Genomic DNA, 14,594 nt, shown 5'->3' with positions numbered 1-14,594 from the left:
GTTTTTTGTTTGGTTTATTTGTTTGTTTGTTTTTGTTTTTGTTTTTTTCATCTTCCTTTAAAAGGCTTATTGGGGAGTTCATACTCTAAGATTTATTTTCCCTGGGTTTCTTTCCTTATATCTTAATCTCAGAGTTCCTACCTGTCACTACTCATAATTTATGGCTATTTGTTAACTATTTGACCTCCTGAATCAATTATCTCTTTCCTTTGAATGTCTTTGAGCCCATTGATTTGTCTATCCACTTTGGACCTGTGGCCTTGAATATGAAATACCTTTTCATAAAGATATCAATCTTATGGTAGTAAAGGACAAATCTCATTTGTTTTCAGATGCCCCCTAAACAAATGCTGGATCCAACAGCTTCTCCATAATTTTTTTCTTTTACTATTCAAAAATAAAACTACTTATCTCCCTGGAAACAGAAACTTTCTTTCATTCTCTTTTTCTTTCTTTCTATTTGAGACTAGTTACTAAGTATAAAGATAATTAAGGTAGGCTGTGTCTAGCCACCCTTTCTCCTTAGGAGGTTTTAATTAAAATGCCATAATTGAACATTGCAGGAATGAGATTATTAGGTTTATTTAGCCATTTCCAAAATTATCATGCCTCTGGTATTTAAATCATGTTCATTTATATTCTCATCGTAATTGCTGGAGTTCTATTGTCACCACGGTCTGTTGTTGGCTTTTGAAAGGCCAGAGGCCAGTTGGGAAGCTTAATTTGAATACTGGAATTAATTTATTTCAATATACTCACAAGGCCATTGGATATTTTACTCCGCACTTTACTGGGTGTTTTTTTTTTTTTTTTTTTTAGGCAGAAGGCAGGAACACAAGAGCATTCTCCCCTTGCTAGTGTTACTTACACAGCTCATGCCTTGGCCCCTCCTCCTGCCTCCTGAGGCTACCAGGCTCTGAGGATTCTACAACAATAAAGAGCAGCATTTAAAGTGGGCTTATTTTTCCCCCCAGAAGAGACAGAAAAACATTCAGCCTGTTGTTGTTGGACAGCTCTGTGGTCTTGGGTCGTTTCTTTAACCTTCGTATCTTCAGGTTCCTCATCAGTGTAATGGGAACGAAAGAAACACAGCCTGCGCCACAGGCTGAATTCAGTGAGGATCGCGTGGTATCGTGTATGCGGGGCATGGAATGCAGCTCAGTTTTCATTCCCTGGGTGCTGGCCGCTGCTGGGAGAAAGGTGCCCCTTCTCTGCATCTCCACGGGCGCATCTGAGAACAAAGTCTTTGTCCATCATCTGGGCAAAGAAGCATGAACAAAGATGGGGTGACACTTGAGCAAGGGGCCAGCTTCTAGTCAGGGGTTCCACTTTCTTCTCTCTGGGCTCTAGGAGAGGACCTGCATGGTCAGCCCAGGAGGGATCGCTAATGCACTGCTGTGCCTGTGCCCACAGCCACGGCAACCCTTCCTGAGGAGAGACTTAGCTGGGCACCATTCTTGCCTCATCCCACTATGTTCTCCCTGGTCTGGGAAACCCTGCTGTTGATGATTTGTGGGGAAGAGCTAGTGCTTCCGTTGTCCCCTGCCCTGCTCTGCTCTGCCTCAGGGCACCAGGTCATAGCACTGAACAGTAGGCTTTACCAGCACTGAACTGCAGGAAAAAGAGTGAGCTTCAAGGATAGGCCTCATCTTCCAAGGTCAACACCCGATTCCACCTACCAGCGCCAGGGCACTTGGAAAGAGAGCCTTCCCTCAGAGGCACCCAGAAGTAACCCCCACCTAGCTCAGGGGCATCCCCCCACCCCCACCCGACCTCTTCCAGGCCCCTAAGCCAGTTCATTCATGTGCCCATCCTTATCATCCAGAGTGAGTTAAATAAGTTCATTCTCTGTTGAGGCCTGTTTTATGTAGTGAGGACACAACAGTGACACTAAAAAAAAAAGTCATTGCCTTATAGAATTTACATCCTCAGTCTGCCCCGAGACAGCAAAGGGGTGGGACTTCTGCCATCACTTACAGACACTCAAGGCCTTTAGGGGACTGAACCTGGTTCTCCAATCACTCATCAGAGGGAAGTGCGTGCAGAGGGAGGGGATCTGTCTTTCAATCATACTGAAACCTAGAGTGTTTAAACAAGGAGGTAATGGCCTCACCACAGTAAGGTGCTGGGAAGCTGCCAGCCCAGGGTGCTGACAGAGGCTATAATTACCATTGTTTTCTCTGTGTAATTAAAGGTGTTGTTAGTGGCCTGGTTAAGGAATCTTTTTCACGGTCTTTTTTTTGTCCCCTTGTCAATATGCCTTGAAAAGTAGTGTGTACCTCTGTCTGACTCAGAACCATCAAAGCCTGCTATTTGAGTCTACTTTAAAATTATTCCTTTTCAACATAGAAGTCAGAGGTGCACCTTTGAAACACTCCATGTCACAAGGTCCTGTTGCCAACAGGAACCCTTAAATTTGGTGTTTGCCCTGCCCCCAACTTTTCTGAGGCATACCATGCAAGCAATATTTTACCTGATCAAAAAAGGGGCCATCTCCAGATTCTTCTGCCCGATGGGTGGACTTGTCAGGCTCAGACCAGCATTTCCTACTACAAGAAGGTGTCCAAGGTGTGACAGGCGCCCTGGCTCAGTGGTCTGCATTTACCCCTTAATGTAGAAGGCCTGGTCTGGCAGTTTTCCTTGGGGAAAGTCATCTACACTTCAAAAGCCCTGGTATCCAGCTGCTCCCAGGCTTCCTCTTATTGATGAGGGTGATAGGATGGGGTCTCCCCATGCTGGGTCCTCTGTATGCTTTGCAGGGAGGAGTGAGGCTAAAGCATGCCTCAAGGTGCCCCATGCCTATAGCATCCCTTCTTCCGGAAGTCAACCCCCATGAGGACCTCAGAATTCATGCCTTCCCAGCTCCTCATCTGCCGAGATGGGAACAGAAAATCTCAGTGCTGCAGCTTGCCCAAGAGCTCTCAGACAATCGGAGGCAGCAAAAGACCCCAAACAATTATCCCGGACTCTAGGAAGCTCTTGCCATGCCAGGCAAAATAAACAGTCTTTATCCTAACCAATTGCCTCTGCTTCACAAAACCGTGCTATAGATTAGGTACGGTGACATCCCCCCAACACCACCGCTTTACAGATGAGGGAAACTGAGGCACAACGGTATGAATGAAGTAAGAGGACTAAGATCCAAACCCAGGCTTGGTACTTCACAGCTGCCAGCTGTGCACCTGCCGGCTTCGAATCTCAGCCTCCTCCAGGCTGGCTCTCTGCCTTGCCACTTTCTCAGAAATAGAACAGCCTTTCTCTCACCTAGCGGTAAAGCCAGATTCCTTCCTCTCTGTCTTTGAGTTTGGGTGTTAGTGTCAGTCATCAGCTGTCTGACCTGTTCCATGTTTCGTTTTGGGTCCTCTGGTGTGTCACTGGTGTCTCTGACGTCCTTGTGTTTACACACTTTATCAAGCACCTTGGTTAAGATGCTGCCTTTGAGGGTTGTTTTGTTTTGTGTGTTTGTATGAGGTACAGGGCAGTAAGAATCTTTGGTCAGTGAATTGGCATTGTCAGCCAAGAGCAGCATCCTAGATGGAGCCTCAGGCACAATCTGAGCCTCGCAGAAAGAGCCTTTGGGGCGATGGGCACTCCTGGATGTGAGGTGTGGAGTCCTTCACTTAGAACCTTGGTGTCTAGATGAAGACTTGGCCCAAGCTCAGCTGGTTACCTCATTCACACATTGTAAGAAGACTCACTCACGATTCGAGTTCTCCAGTGTACGCTTGCCAACCCAAAAGTCATTTTCCCCTGCAGAATTTTTTTCCATCCTACCTGTTTAATCTGCATCCAAAAGTACAGACCCTGAGGTTCATTGTTTGAGCAGTGAGGGAATTCTGCAGAGTTCATCTGAACTTGCTCACAGCCCCTCGCTGTGACTGGAAGACACAAGGGAGATTGGAAAGACACGAGATGACAGTTGCTGCCTGCATCTAAAGCCCACAGGCTGAGGACCAAGAATGTCTCTGAGCTGGCTTCACGTGTAAAAAACAAACCCCTTGTTTGAGGTTCTTACCTCACTGGGAGGTGGCAATCAAAGCAGCCAAGTGTTGCCAGTGTGTTTCTTGCATGTAGGGTTTGATGTGACCACCAAAGGGAGTCCTGGGGGTTCTTGAGTATTCTTTGAATCCTGGATTGAGTTAGTAGCAAAATCTATGTATGTTTGGTCTTCACAATAGACTCCTGAGATGCCATCTGCTAAGGCTTTTAATTGCATTTAAATGAACACTGATTCCCAGCTCAAACTGAACAAATTGCTGATTCCAAAACATGTAGTAAAATTTTCACCTTTTATCTAGTAATTTTAATTCAACTCTTCCCTGTACACAAAAACCAGTTGGATATGGCCTTTGTATCATTTCTGATCAATGCGTAATATTTTGACAAGATCACTGCTGCTGCAATTGGTCAAATTCTGCCACTTTTAGCCTCCTACCTGGGTGGGACACCCAGCAACTTTCAGGCCTAGAGTAGAAGTCATGTCTGCTGTCTGCATCCCATCATCAGATGTAAACAAAACTTCCAAGGTATCATTCAGGTGCTGGGCACAAAGAGAAAGTGGTCCTTGTGTGTGTCCTTTGGATTCCGATGGCATACTCCCATGCGTAGTGCATGCTGGGAGTACCTCTTTCTATTTTTTAAAAAAAACTGCATGATGGGATAATGAGGCAGGTGAGATGACCCACAAACAGTGAGGTCAAGGCCAGAACCTCTCTCTAGTCTCCCTGAAGAGGGAGATGCCATTTGATGGTAATTCACCGGATTGCTCAGCACTAAAGCCACGTGCTTGGTAAGCTGATCAAGAAGTTCAACGCTAGAAGTCTCCTAACACTGACGTGAGTTGACCATTCTGTTCTGGCTCCGCAGGTCCCCACTCAGAGGCTCCAGCCTGCAATGCCAACTCCCTCTCCTGCCCTTCTGCTTGCACATGCAGCAACAACATCATAGACTGCCGAGGGAAGGGATTGACGGAGATCCCTGCCAACCTGCCGGAGGGCATCGTGGAAATGTAAGTGCCCATTTGACTTTCCTCAATCCCTAGTCAGCTAACCTGTCTGACTCAGCCAGTCCTCCAGTAGACTCTCAGTATGTTGGGCTGTTAAGTGTGGCCGTTAAAAACACTCAGGAACCTCTCTTCTCTCGACTAATAGGTTTTTGTTGGTCTAGTGGTCAAGAGCATGGGTGGAGTCGTGAGTAGAGTCAGCAAGCTATAAGCCTATAGAAAATACACCTACCATCTATGTTACAAATAAAGTTTTATTGGGACACATGCATCCATGTTTGTTTATACTGCCTTTGGCCGGTCTCTCAGGGCAGTACAGAGTAGTTACAACCAAGGACCTCATGGCTCACACAACCTAAAATTTCAGACTGTGTCCATACCCTGGCTCACCTGCATATTATTTGGCACTTGGTAAACTAGTTCTCCTTGTTGTCTTTGATTTTTCTCACCAGTACCTGATAATTATAGTATTTCATTTCAATGGGTCTTAGTGAAAACCAAATGAAATACTGTATGTGATGCCTTTAATGGAGGCCTCAATACAGGAGCAAGGGACTATACCGTGGTAGTGGTAGCGGGGGAAGGAAAATGCTGAACTGATTTCATAGCTCTTTATCATATCATGTGAGATTTGTGCACTTTAGATCTTCAGGTAAAGAGACAAGCTGCGCATGTGTTTGCATGCATGCAAATGCGAGAGTTTGCAGGAAGATGTGTCCACATGGCTCAGCCTTGTTCATCTTCCCTCATGACTTAGGAAATGTGCCAGTATGTCACGCTAGGACAAGTAGAGTACCAGTCAGCACTGACTTCAAGCCAGCTCTTAAAGGCTCACAGTTGCATTCATTCCCTGTCTTTACCATTCACACTTGATGGAGGCTTCGTCTGGAATCAATGTGGGATGAAATCCCTCAAAACAGAGGTCTCAGATGCCCTTGCCGCTCAGCTACACCATCCCCTCCTCCTGCTCTGTCTCTATCTCTGCTTCCCCTGTTCATATGCTTCTGTCCTCAATTCATTTTAATACTGGTCCCTCCACCACTTCACTCATTTATGTGTTTGTACAGCAGTTTGTCTGTGCTTGAAGAGATAGAAACAAACAGTGTAGACCAGATGTCTGTTTTTGTGGCCTATATATTTCCAGAGAGATCAAATAAGAAAAGCAATTCAAATGATACGTTTAAAGGTAACTGGTATGTGGAGAAAAGTGAAGCAAGGAAAGGAGTTGAAGCAAGGGATGGGGTAAAAAAAAAATAAAAGTGACTATCAGATTGTTAGAGGTGGAGGGAGTGGTGCGTGCAAAGGCCCTGAGGTGTGAATGTGTCTGGTATACCGGAAGGCCATTCTGATTGGAACAGAGAAAACAAGACAGGGGAGGTATTAGGAGCTAAGATCAGAGAGGAAATGGGGCCTCCATCACGGAGCAGTCTAAGGACTTTGGTTGCACTCTAGTTAAGAAGGGAAGACACACGTGGCTCATAAAAGTGGAATTCTGGTTTATTCTTTCATGTACTTCACCAGCCAGCTCTCCTCTGATTCTCTGCCCCAGGCCCAGAAGGCATAGTCTTGTCCTCACCACTCACTACAGGCAGGAGCTGGTGAGCAGGAAGGGCTCTCTGCTACCCACACCCTGTGAGGCCATCACACAATTACTCCCACAGCCTTCTCTGCACAGCACCACCAGTGGGTCGGTCACACTGTAGCTATCCACACTGCTGTGCGCTAGACCTGGAGAGCGCCCTCTTCTGGAGGGCCCACCCCTCCCCTTGTTCATCCCCTGTTCCTGTTTGTGGTTTGTTTGTTTGTTTGTTTTGTTTTTGCTTTTTTCTTTTCCTGTGCTACTTTCCCTTCTGGGTTTATCTTCCTCTCCTCACCAGCCTTTTGATCTTGCCACATTTCTCCCACCACCCTTTCTTTTCATGCCTTGTTAACTCTGAACTCCTCTTTCTCAGGGGCATTTGCCTGTGTCAGGGTGGGGCTCTAGCCCTCTCCAGGTGGATGTTCTGGTTAGAATGCATGCCTGCCCTCACATCCTTGCAGATCCCGTCTTCTTTGTGTCTTCTTCATTCCTTCTCTCCTTCTACCTGCCAGGCTTTATATCTTGTTCTCTGGGACCCAGAGACCTTCCTCTTGGCCAAGATCCTAACTCACAGCCTAAAGGAAGGGACCAGCTTAGCTCATCAGGCTGTATCCAGGGACACCACCCAACCCACTCTGTCTCCCTCCTTCCCAGCCCCCATCTGATCCCCAAAGGTGGACCTCACAGGTTGGCTCAAGTCTCCAGAAGTTCAAAACTGCAGATGCCTACATTAAAAGCATACCCTCTACAGGCCCAGGCAATTGGACTCTTGTCCAGATATTGAATATTTAAACAGATGTTGACAAACTAGGATGTTAATATGAGACGATTCCTGGCTTCTTAACCACTAAAAGTTAAAGAGATAAGGTCAAGAGCAATGTGATGTTTTGTTTTGTTTTTAATTAAGCAAAGCTGTCGTTTTAAAGCAGCATCCAGCCTTCCTTCTTTCTACTGTTATCAAAAATGCCATTTATTTTACAAAACAATGGTCACTCAGGACAGAGTATGTGTATGCATTACATAATATGCATACATACAGATGGCCTTTTCTGGAAATTTTATAAAAGACCTGTAATGACCTAGCCTATAAAATCAGAAGCTCCAGGAATAGACAAGCTAGGTCGAGTCTTCCCACAGATAAAAAAACGACCGTATGGAGGTTACGACAGTGTGCTCTAGCAGGTCCCCACGCTACCTCTGGCCTTGCCTCGTGGCCATTGGCAAATAACTTTTCTGAGCCTTGCTTCTCTCACTTGAGAATTGCAGGGGCTGCTGGTTCTTTCTCGGCAGTTCATAAACTGCATGTGCTGGAGATGCTTAGCATCGTGTCCGGCACACAGCATATACTGTAATCATCAATTCACGGCCATACCTGCTGCAGTATTCTTAGTGCTGCACTCTCATTCTTAGTGGCGCCAAGCATGTCCTAGGCGGGACCTGCTGAACAGGGGCCTCCACGAAGGCAGTCAGCTCTTTTAAGAGTTCCGGTCAAGAGGATTGATGGCAGACAGAGGCTAGCCACATACGGTGTGACTTGAACTACAGAGGAGCTCATCTTTATGCAAATATATGCAGACCCGGTAATAAGGTTGCCCCTGCTTATTGGGCACCCACCGTCTACCAGATGGATCACGCAGGACTCCTCTCGCTGTGCCTGCCTCATTCTCCTCTGTGATGAAACGAAGCTGAGAGATTAAAGCAGATGAATTAAGTCCCTGTGGTTGAGGGGAGTTCATTTGAATGGTGATGTGTAAGAGAGACCCGTGAGGTAGGGGACATCCGCAGTGCCTGTGCCCGGGCTTCGGGACCTGTGTGTTAGCCCAAAGTCTCCGGGGCAGCTAAACTATGTCCTTGTAGCAGGATAGAACACCAGCAGGTGGGCGATTAAGAGGAGGAAAGAGGAGCAGAGTTGGAACAGCAGGATACATCTCAGCAGAAAAAGGTGTGTTTGATTTATCAGTCCAGAGACATCGGAATTTGGCCTTCTCTTTAATAGCAAGAATTCTGCCTCTTGGCTTGCCTATGGCCACCTATAGGCCAGATTCACATCGCCCCACTTAGGAATGCTTGGCACGGTGCCACACTCCCTACTCCCTTTTCTCTGTCCGTAGCCATTGCAGACTCCTTTAAATCACCTTAACCTTGGGAGCCAGCCCTCACTCCTAACATTTGGAAGGACAGCCTATCTCTCATGCAAAGCAGCCTGGCAGACTCTTAGATTTTTTTTTTTCTTCCAGAGAAGTGTGTGCTGGTCTCCTCGCATGCCAGAGCCAATTTCTCTAAAAATAGCTTTCTTCCAGAAAACCCACAGTGAAAGGGTTTGCTGTAGATTTTCCTCGAAACTCGGCTCCCATCAAGGGCACTGTTCGTGTAGCTCCCTGGTGTTTCTCTGAACCAGCTCCAGCCTCCAGCCAGGAAAGATTCAAGGAAGAACCAGTGGCCCACACACTTCTGTTCTTGGTCTGCAGATCCCCTCCTGGGCCTCCAAAAGCTCTAGCCGGACCCTCTGTATGAAGAATACATTGTGACTCCTGCCTCTGTCTCTCTTCCATGTTTTCTCTTAACCCCCACGCGGTGTCCCTCTAAGTGCCTTGCTTCCTTTGCTGAAGAAGGAAAACTGATTTGATGGGGCCAGGCTGTAGATAGGCTTCAGCGTGAAGCTGCAAATGAAGATCCGGGAGGAACATACAGCCCCAATATTAATCTCACAGTCAGACGACGTGAGGAGACACTGGCTTAGCTTGACTTGAGACTTACAAAAGTCATATAGCTAGAATGCAAACTGAGCAACCAACGAACCAACGGCTGGAACATTCTAGAAACCAGACATCTTGAACCAGATTCCTGAGGCACCGGCCTGGGTCGGGGGTGGAGATAGGGTACAAGGAGGGGTGGGGGGCAGATGCTGGCAATATGAAGAGACTGACTAGGACACAGGATGGTCCAGAGCTTTGGGGTCAGCAATCTTGCACTTGGACCCTGATTTTTGTCTCTGACTTCAGGCACATTTCTTAATGTCTTGCGTCTGCTTCAGGAGTCCTTTTTTTGGTAAATGCAGGTTGTCATACCTACCTGGAGACTTCCTCTGAGGATTAGGTGGCATGATATGGCAGTTTAGCCCAGTGTTTATAAGTTACTAAAAATGGAACTAGGCAAGCAAACCCCTGTTCATGTATGTGACATGATGGCATGATGTAGTCTCAAATACCTACATTGATTTTTTTTCTTAAGATTAAAGAGCATCCTCTGTAGGCATCTGCACACGTGCATCTCATAAAAAGAGCAAGTCTGGCCCTGCGCCTGCTCCTACCTCTATAGTCCATAGGCAATGCCAGGTGTTCTGCAGACAGCCCATTAGAGATGGCATATGTCTGATTTGCCCACATTCCTCATCTTTGCTGTTGGCCAAACGTATGAATTAAGTAGAGGAGACTATATCTCACTGCTCAGAGCAAAAGTAAAGACCAGGACCACAGAAGCTGCCCCAGACTGCACCTTGAAAGGGATCATCTTCAGCCCTATACCAGGCATAGCTGAGGGCCAAGAACTGAACTTCTGCACTCTGAGTTCTTGTATGGTCCCCAAGAAGACGCCCAGGATAACTTGGGAAACAAATAAACTCAGGATTTCCTTCTTTCCCCTGATGCAGAAAGTAAAGGCAGAGCTCAATGGATGGAGTTACCCAACATCACCCTCCAAACGCATGTGCACACATAGCATTGTGTACATGTGCACTTAAGAAAAGAGTTACGGAGTCAGGGAAACTAAGAGCAGTAATAATTAAGAAACTCTTAAACTGGCAAGCACTAAAAGAGTAAAGGTAGTTTCCCAACCCTAGAGATAAAGAGGCAGGTATTTGGGTCACAGCAATCTGTCTTCCGTTCATTACCTACTGATCTTAAGCAAAATGACCTCCTGAACTACTCCTCTAACACGGAATAGCGGCACTGCTTACTTCGTGGCCCCATAGAAAGGAATAGGTGAGCCAGTGTATGAAGGGCACCCTGTCTGACATCCAAACGTCCTTGATAAATGCTAGGTGTTCACAATATCGCCATCACTGCCAGTACCTCCAGCATCTCAACATGGCCCCAGCACCTCCTTTATAGAGTGACTTATGCACACCCCTATACTGGACATCCCCCTGCAAATGCCATCAAGGTGACTTACGGATTGCCAGAAACCATATCGTGTTCGGTCGCATGTTTGCAAATGACGTAGCATTAAAGGCAGCACCTGAGGAACGAGGGCAAAGCAATACAGTGTGCAAATGGCTGAAATCCTGTCAGATGCTCCCGTTGTTTTTGCTGGTGCACGAAGATGTTGGGATGTTTGATTTGTATGTTTGTTTTTGTGCTAGCTCTATTAAATCTGTTTGCAGCCTGAAGAATGTTTGCCAGACAAAGCGAGACATATGTGCCAGTTATGAGAGCCCAAAAAACAGCTGTTGGCTTCAGACATTTCCCAAAATGTGACGGGTTTTGCTAATGCTGGGGCTTCCTTTTGTTCTTTACGATGAAGCATTTTCACTGGGAGACTCGGTAGTGTCTCCTTGCTCCAAGCTGCACGACAGGTGATGTGTTCAACCTCCTCAAGGTCCTTGCTCTGTGAGACTGCGAGCCCATGTGCATCCACACGCACACGTGCGCACCCTCCCACTCCCCTGACAGGAAAGCCATTTTTCCTGCCAATGAGTTAGCAAGAACGAGGAGAATGACAGTTCAGTAAAACCTAGTGGTTGAGAGTCAGGGCCTTGAAATCAGATGGACTTGAATTAAAACCCCTGCCCTAGCCTCTCCTAACTTTCAACTGGTGTCTTTGCCTCTCTGAGTCTCAGTTGTCTCATGTTTGAGGCAGAGTTAGAGCTAGGCATGGTGGAACACAGCTGGAATCCTGGCACTTGAAAGGCTATAGCAAGGTGAGCGCAATTCCTAATCCTGCCTGGGCTATAGAAGGAGATTTTGTCACAAAAGAAGGAAAAAACATAGAAGGAAGGGAGAGACTGGGGATAGTAATAAGTTATAGATGTGCCTCACGGGTGTGTGAATATTAAGTTTGACATGTCATGTAAAACTCAAAGTTCAGTACCCAACATCTGTACCCTTGACACGTGCCAGTTCTTAATATTATCTATACCCCCTTGCCTTTGCTTTGTTTAAGGGAAATGGGCTATTCACAACTATACCACCACCAAAGAGTTCTTCTCGCTGCCTCCTGGGCGTGCCAGACCCTTGACACTCCATCAAGGATCCAGTAGAAGGCTGAGGAATACAGATAAAGCCCATTCCCGGAGTAAGAAAATCTGAGGAGTGCAGTCAGGGTGCAAGCCAAGGTCTCTACCAGGGTTAACAGACTAAGCTTGGAGTTCTTTGTTTTCTGTCCAGGCAGCACTCCCTTGCACTCCATAAGTATATTGTATCTTCATGAGTGGGGTACTTCCAGGAACCCTATGAAACTCCTAATCCTCAGATGCTCAAATCTGTTATCTAACATGGATATGAACTGTGCACATCCTCCTGTATACTGTAAGTCCCCACTCAAATATTCTTAGTACGTGACAGTGCCAACACTATGTAAGTAGATGTTTAAGAAATAATGGCCAGAAATTCTACCCATGTCGAATAAGATGCCTTTTTATGAATTTTTATGAATTTTTTAAATGCAGTTGTTTAGAGAGCTGAAGAGTAGCACATCTCTGCCCCACCCCCTCAGCTCTGAGAGCCCACCCAGTGAGCACCTACAGCTGTGATGTCAGTGAGTCTTAATGCCACAGACTGTCCCATGACTTTGAGAAAGCCTCTGTTCACCCATTTTCATACATATGGACAAGCAGTGCAGCCGACAGATAGAAATGGGACTCAACACTAACTTTGTTCCTTTTGACAAACTATTTGATCTCTCAAAGTTTCCTTTGCCTCGTCTACAAATGGGCTGGGACAGCTTCCCTCGTAAGAGTAAGGGTTCACAGAAATAACAGAGATTAAACAATACCATTCCATTAATAATAATACTCTACGTAATTGTCTTGATTATTATAGCAGTGAAATTTAGTTTGGGGATGGTGCATCTTGAACTTGACTTTATGAACAGACTCTTACACAAGTCTTGAGGTCCAGTGTCACATCCTGCTCACTGAAGCGCCCTTCCTTTAGTACTTGCCAAAGCGGAGGCTAGTTGATTATAAACCTCACAGAGAGATAACAGAACTTGTATCCAGCATTGCTTCACACACATAGGCTTCTAGCTACAGCAGAGAGCCATAAATTCACCTGCACAAAAGCAAAAAAGGTCATCATCCTTATAGACAGTGGTTCTCTCCAAAGGGAGCAAACTATGAAATCCCTTTCCTGCATGGCAGGTGACTCACAGGATGCCTGGAGAGCTTGTGTTGCCCCCAGAGATCCACGGAGCTGTTGCCTTGGCTGAGAAATCCCGGCTGAACTCTCTACTCAGTTGGAAAATGAGAATGTCCTTGGAAAGTCTGTCAAGGGAGCCTCTGTGGGTAGCTGTACCCAGTAGCCCATGGTCCCACAGTCCCTATGGCAAGCTTTGGTGATTCGCCACCAGCCAGTTAGCCAACCAGGCCCCTGTCCAACCTGCCTATGACTGCAGTCCCAGCAAACTGCCCTCCCCACCCCCTCCAGCAGGGCACAAAGACATTGCTAACAGACCGTGGCAGTCTCATTTGTAAACCGTGTTCATCCAGCAGCCAAGAATGATCTGTCCTGATGCTCGCTCTCCTCTCACCCTCCCTTCCTCTTTGGGCTCCCACTCGTTCCCCCCTTCCTTTGCCTGGAGAGTGATTTGTCTGTGTTATGGGTAGGCCTGACAAACCATTCCACATTAGCAGCTGAGATGTTGTTTGAAATGGGAAAATTGCTGGCAAACTGCTCCATTAGTGGTTCCAGTAACAAATACTCTGTTCCCCCAATGAAGATGAGATCGTGGAGGCACAAATTAATACGACTGTCTCCCCCACTCTGCAGCGGGGATTACTCTTCAAGATGAATGGGTCCTCCCTGCCAGAAGTGTGCATCCACTAGACACAGCCTCTGGGGGAGCCGGTCCCTCCCCCTCTCCCTCTGGCACCCCACACATCCCATTCTAAATATTCTCGTTCTCTCTCTCTCTCTCTCTCTCTCTCTCTCTCTCTCTCTCTCTCTCTCTCTGTGTGTGTGTGTGTGTGTGTGTGTGTGTCTGTGTGTGTGTGTGTCTGTGTGTGTATGTGTGTGTGTGTATGTGTGTGTTCCCACATGAGGGTGTGGGGAGCAGCCATCCCAGTGAGGAGCTGATGTAAAGATCTGCACCTTAGGGAGAAGGGAGATGGGGATGAGATGCTAAGTCCTCAGCCCAGGCTCGGGTGTCATTCATCATCTGTAACAGAGGGTCCCACCTGCCGCTCGTGCCTGTTTCTCACTACGCCGGATCTTAGTGGTGGGAAGGAAGTCATTTGAGAGATGAAATAATAAGACTGGAAAGGCTCACTCACTCCCCATGGCCCCTTCTCTTCCCAGTAAGTTTTGTGGCTCTAGGCCTGCAGCATCTCTATTCTTCCTAGAGTCCTAAGAGTGGCAGCATTTGAGAAAGTTTATATAAAGTATGAGTTACACATTCCAGCAGCAATTCAGGGGTCCAGCCTGGGCCCTGAGACTTGCAGGGTCTCAGGGAGCCAGCTTAAGGAGTGTCAGCTGAAAGCCTAAGGACTTTAAGGCTGTTTCTCCGCAGTATTAAAACTTCCTTCTCTGCAGGAAGTCAGGTGCTAACAGTTGTGCCCATTAGCTGTGTGGTTGAGATGTCAACTAAATAGTGCCAGTGCCAGGAAAGCACTACTGTCCCATGGTCCCTCTCTTTCTTCCTTCTTTTCTTAACGTTGACTTCTCATCACTCTGCTTGGTTGCTTCCTGTGTTGTTCTCTGAAGAGCACGGCAGCCTCCAAAGATAGCTGATAGTAGGCAAGCATCAAGGATCCTGGGAAGTCCTCTTTCCAGCTTTCTCCAACAGCTCTTGGGCCCT

At 46.8% G+C, this 14,594-nt stretch overlaps 1 protein-coding gene across 1 annotated transcript in view; it reads left to right on the top strand.

Annotated features, from left to right (window-relative positions):
* SLIT3 (slit guidance ligand 3) overlaps window positions 1–14,594 on the top strand; it is a 584,284-nt gene that overhangs the window by 454,442 nt on the left and 115,248 nt on the right. The window contains exon 9 of the mRNA XM_084761243.1: window positions 4,867–5,008. Coding sequence (XP_084617369.1) covers window positions 4,867–5,008 — 142 coding nt within the window. The remainder of the gene's footprint in view (window positions 1–4,866; window positions 5,009–14,594) is intronic.

Source organism: Acomys minous (assembly GCF_964271855.1).
Source record: "Acomys minous genome assembly, chromosome: 16".
Lineage (NCBI taxonomy): Eukaryota > Metazoa > Chordata > Mammalia > Rodentia > Muridae > Acomys > Acomys minous.
Note: the sequence above shows the minus strand (reverse complement) of the source record. Positions and strands in the feature narration are given on the sequence as shown.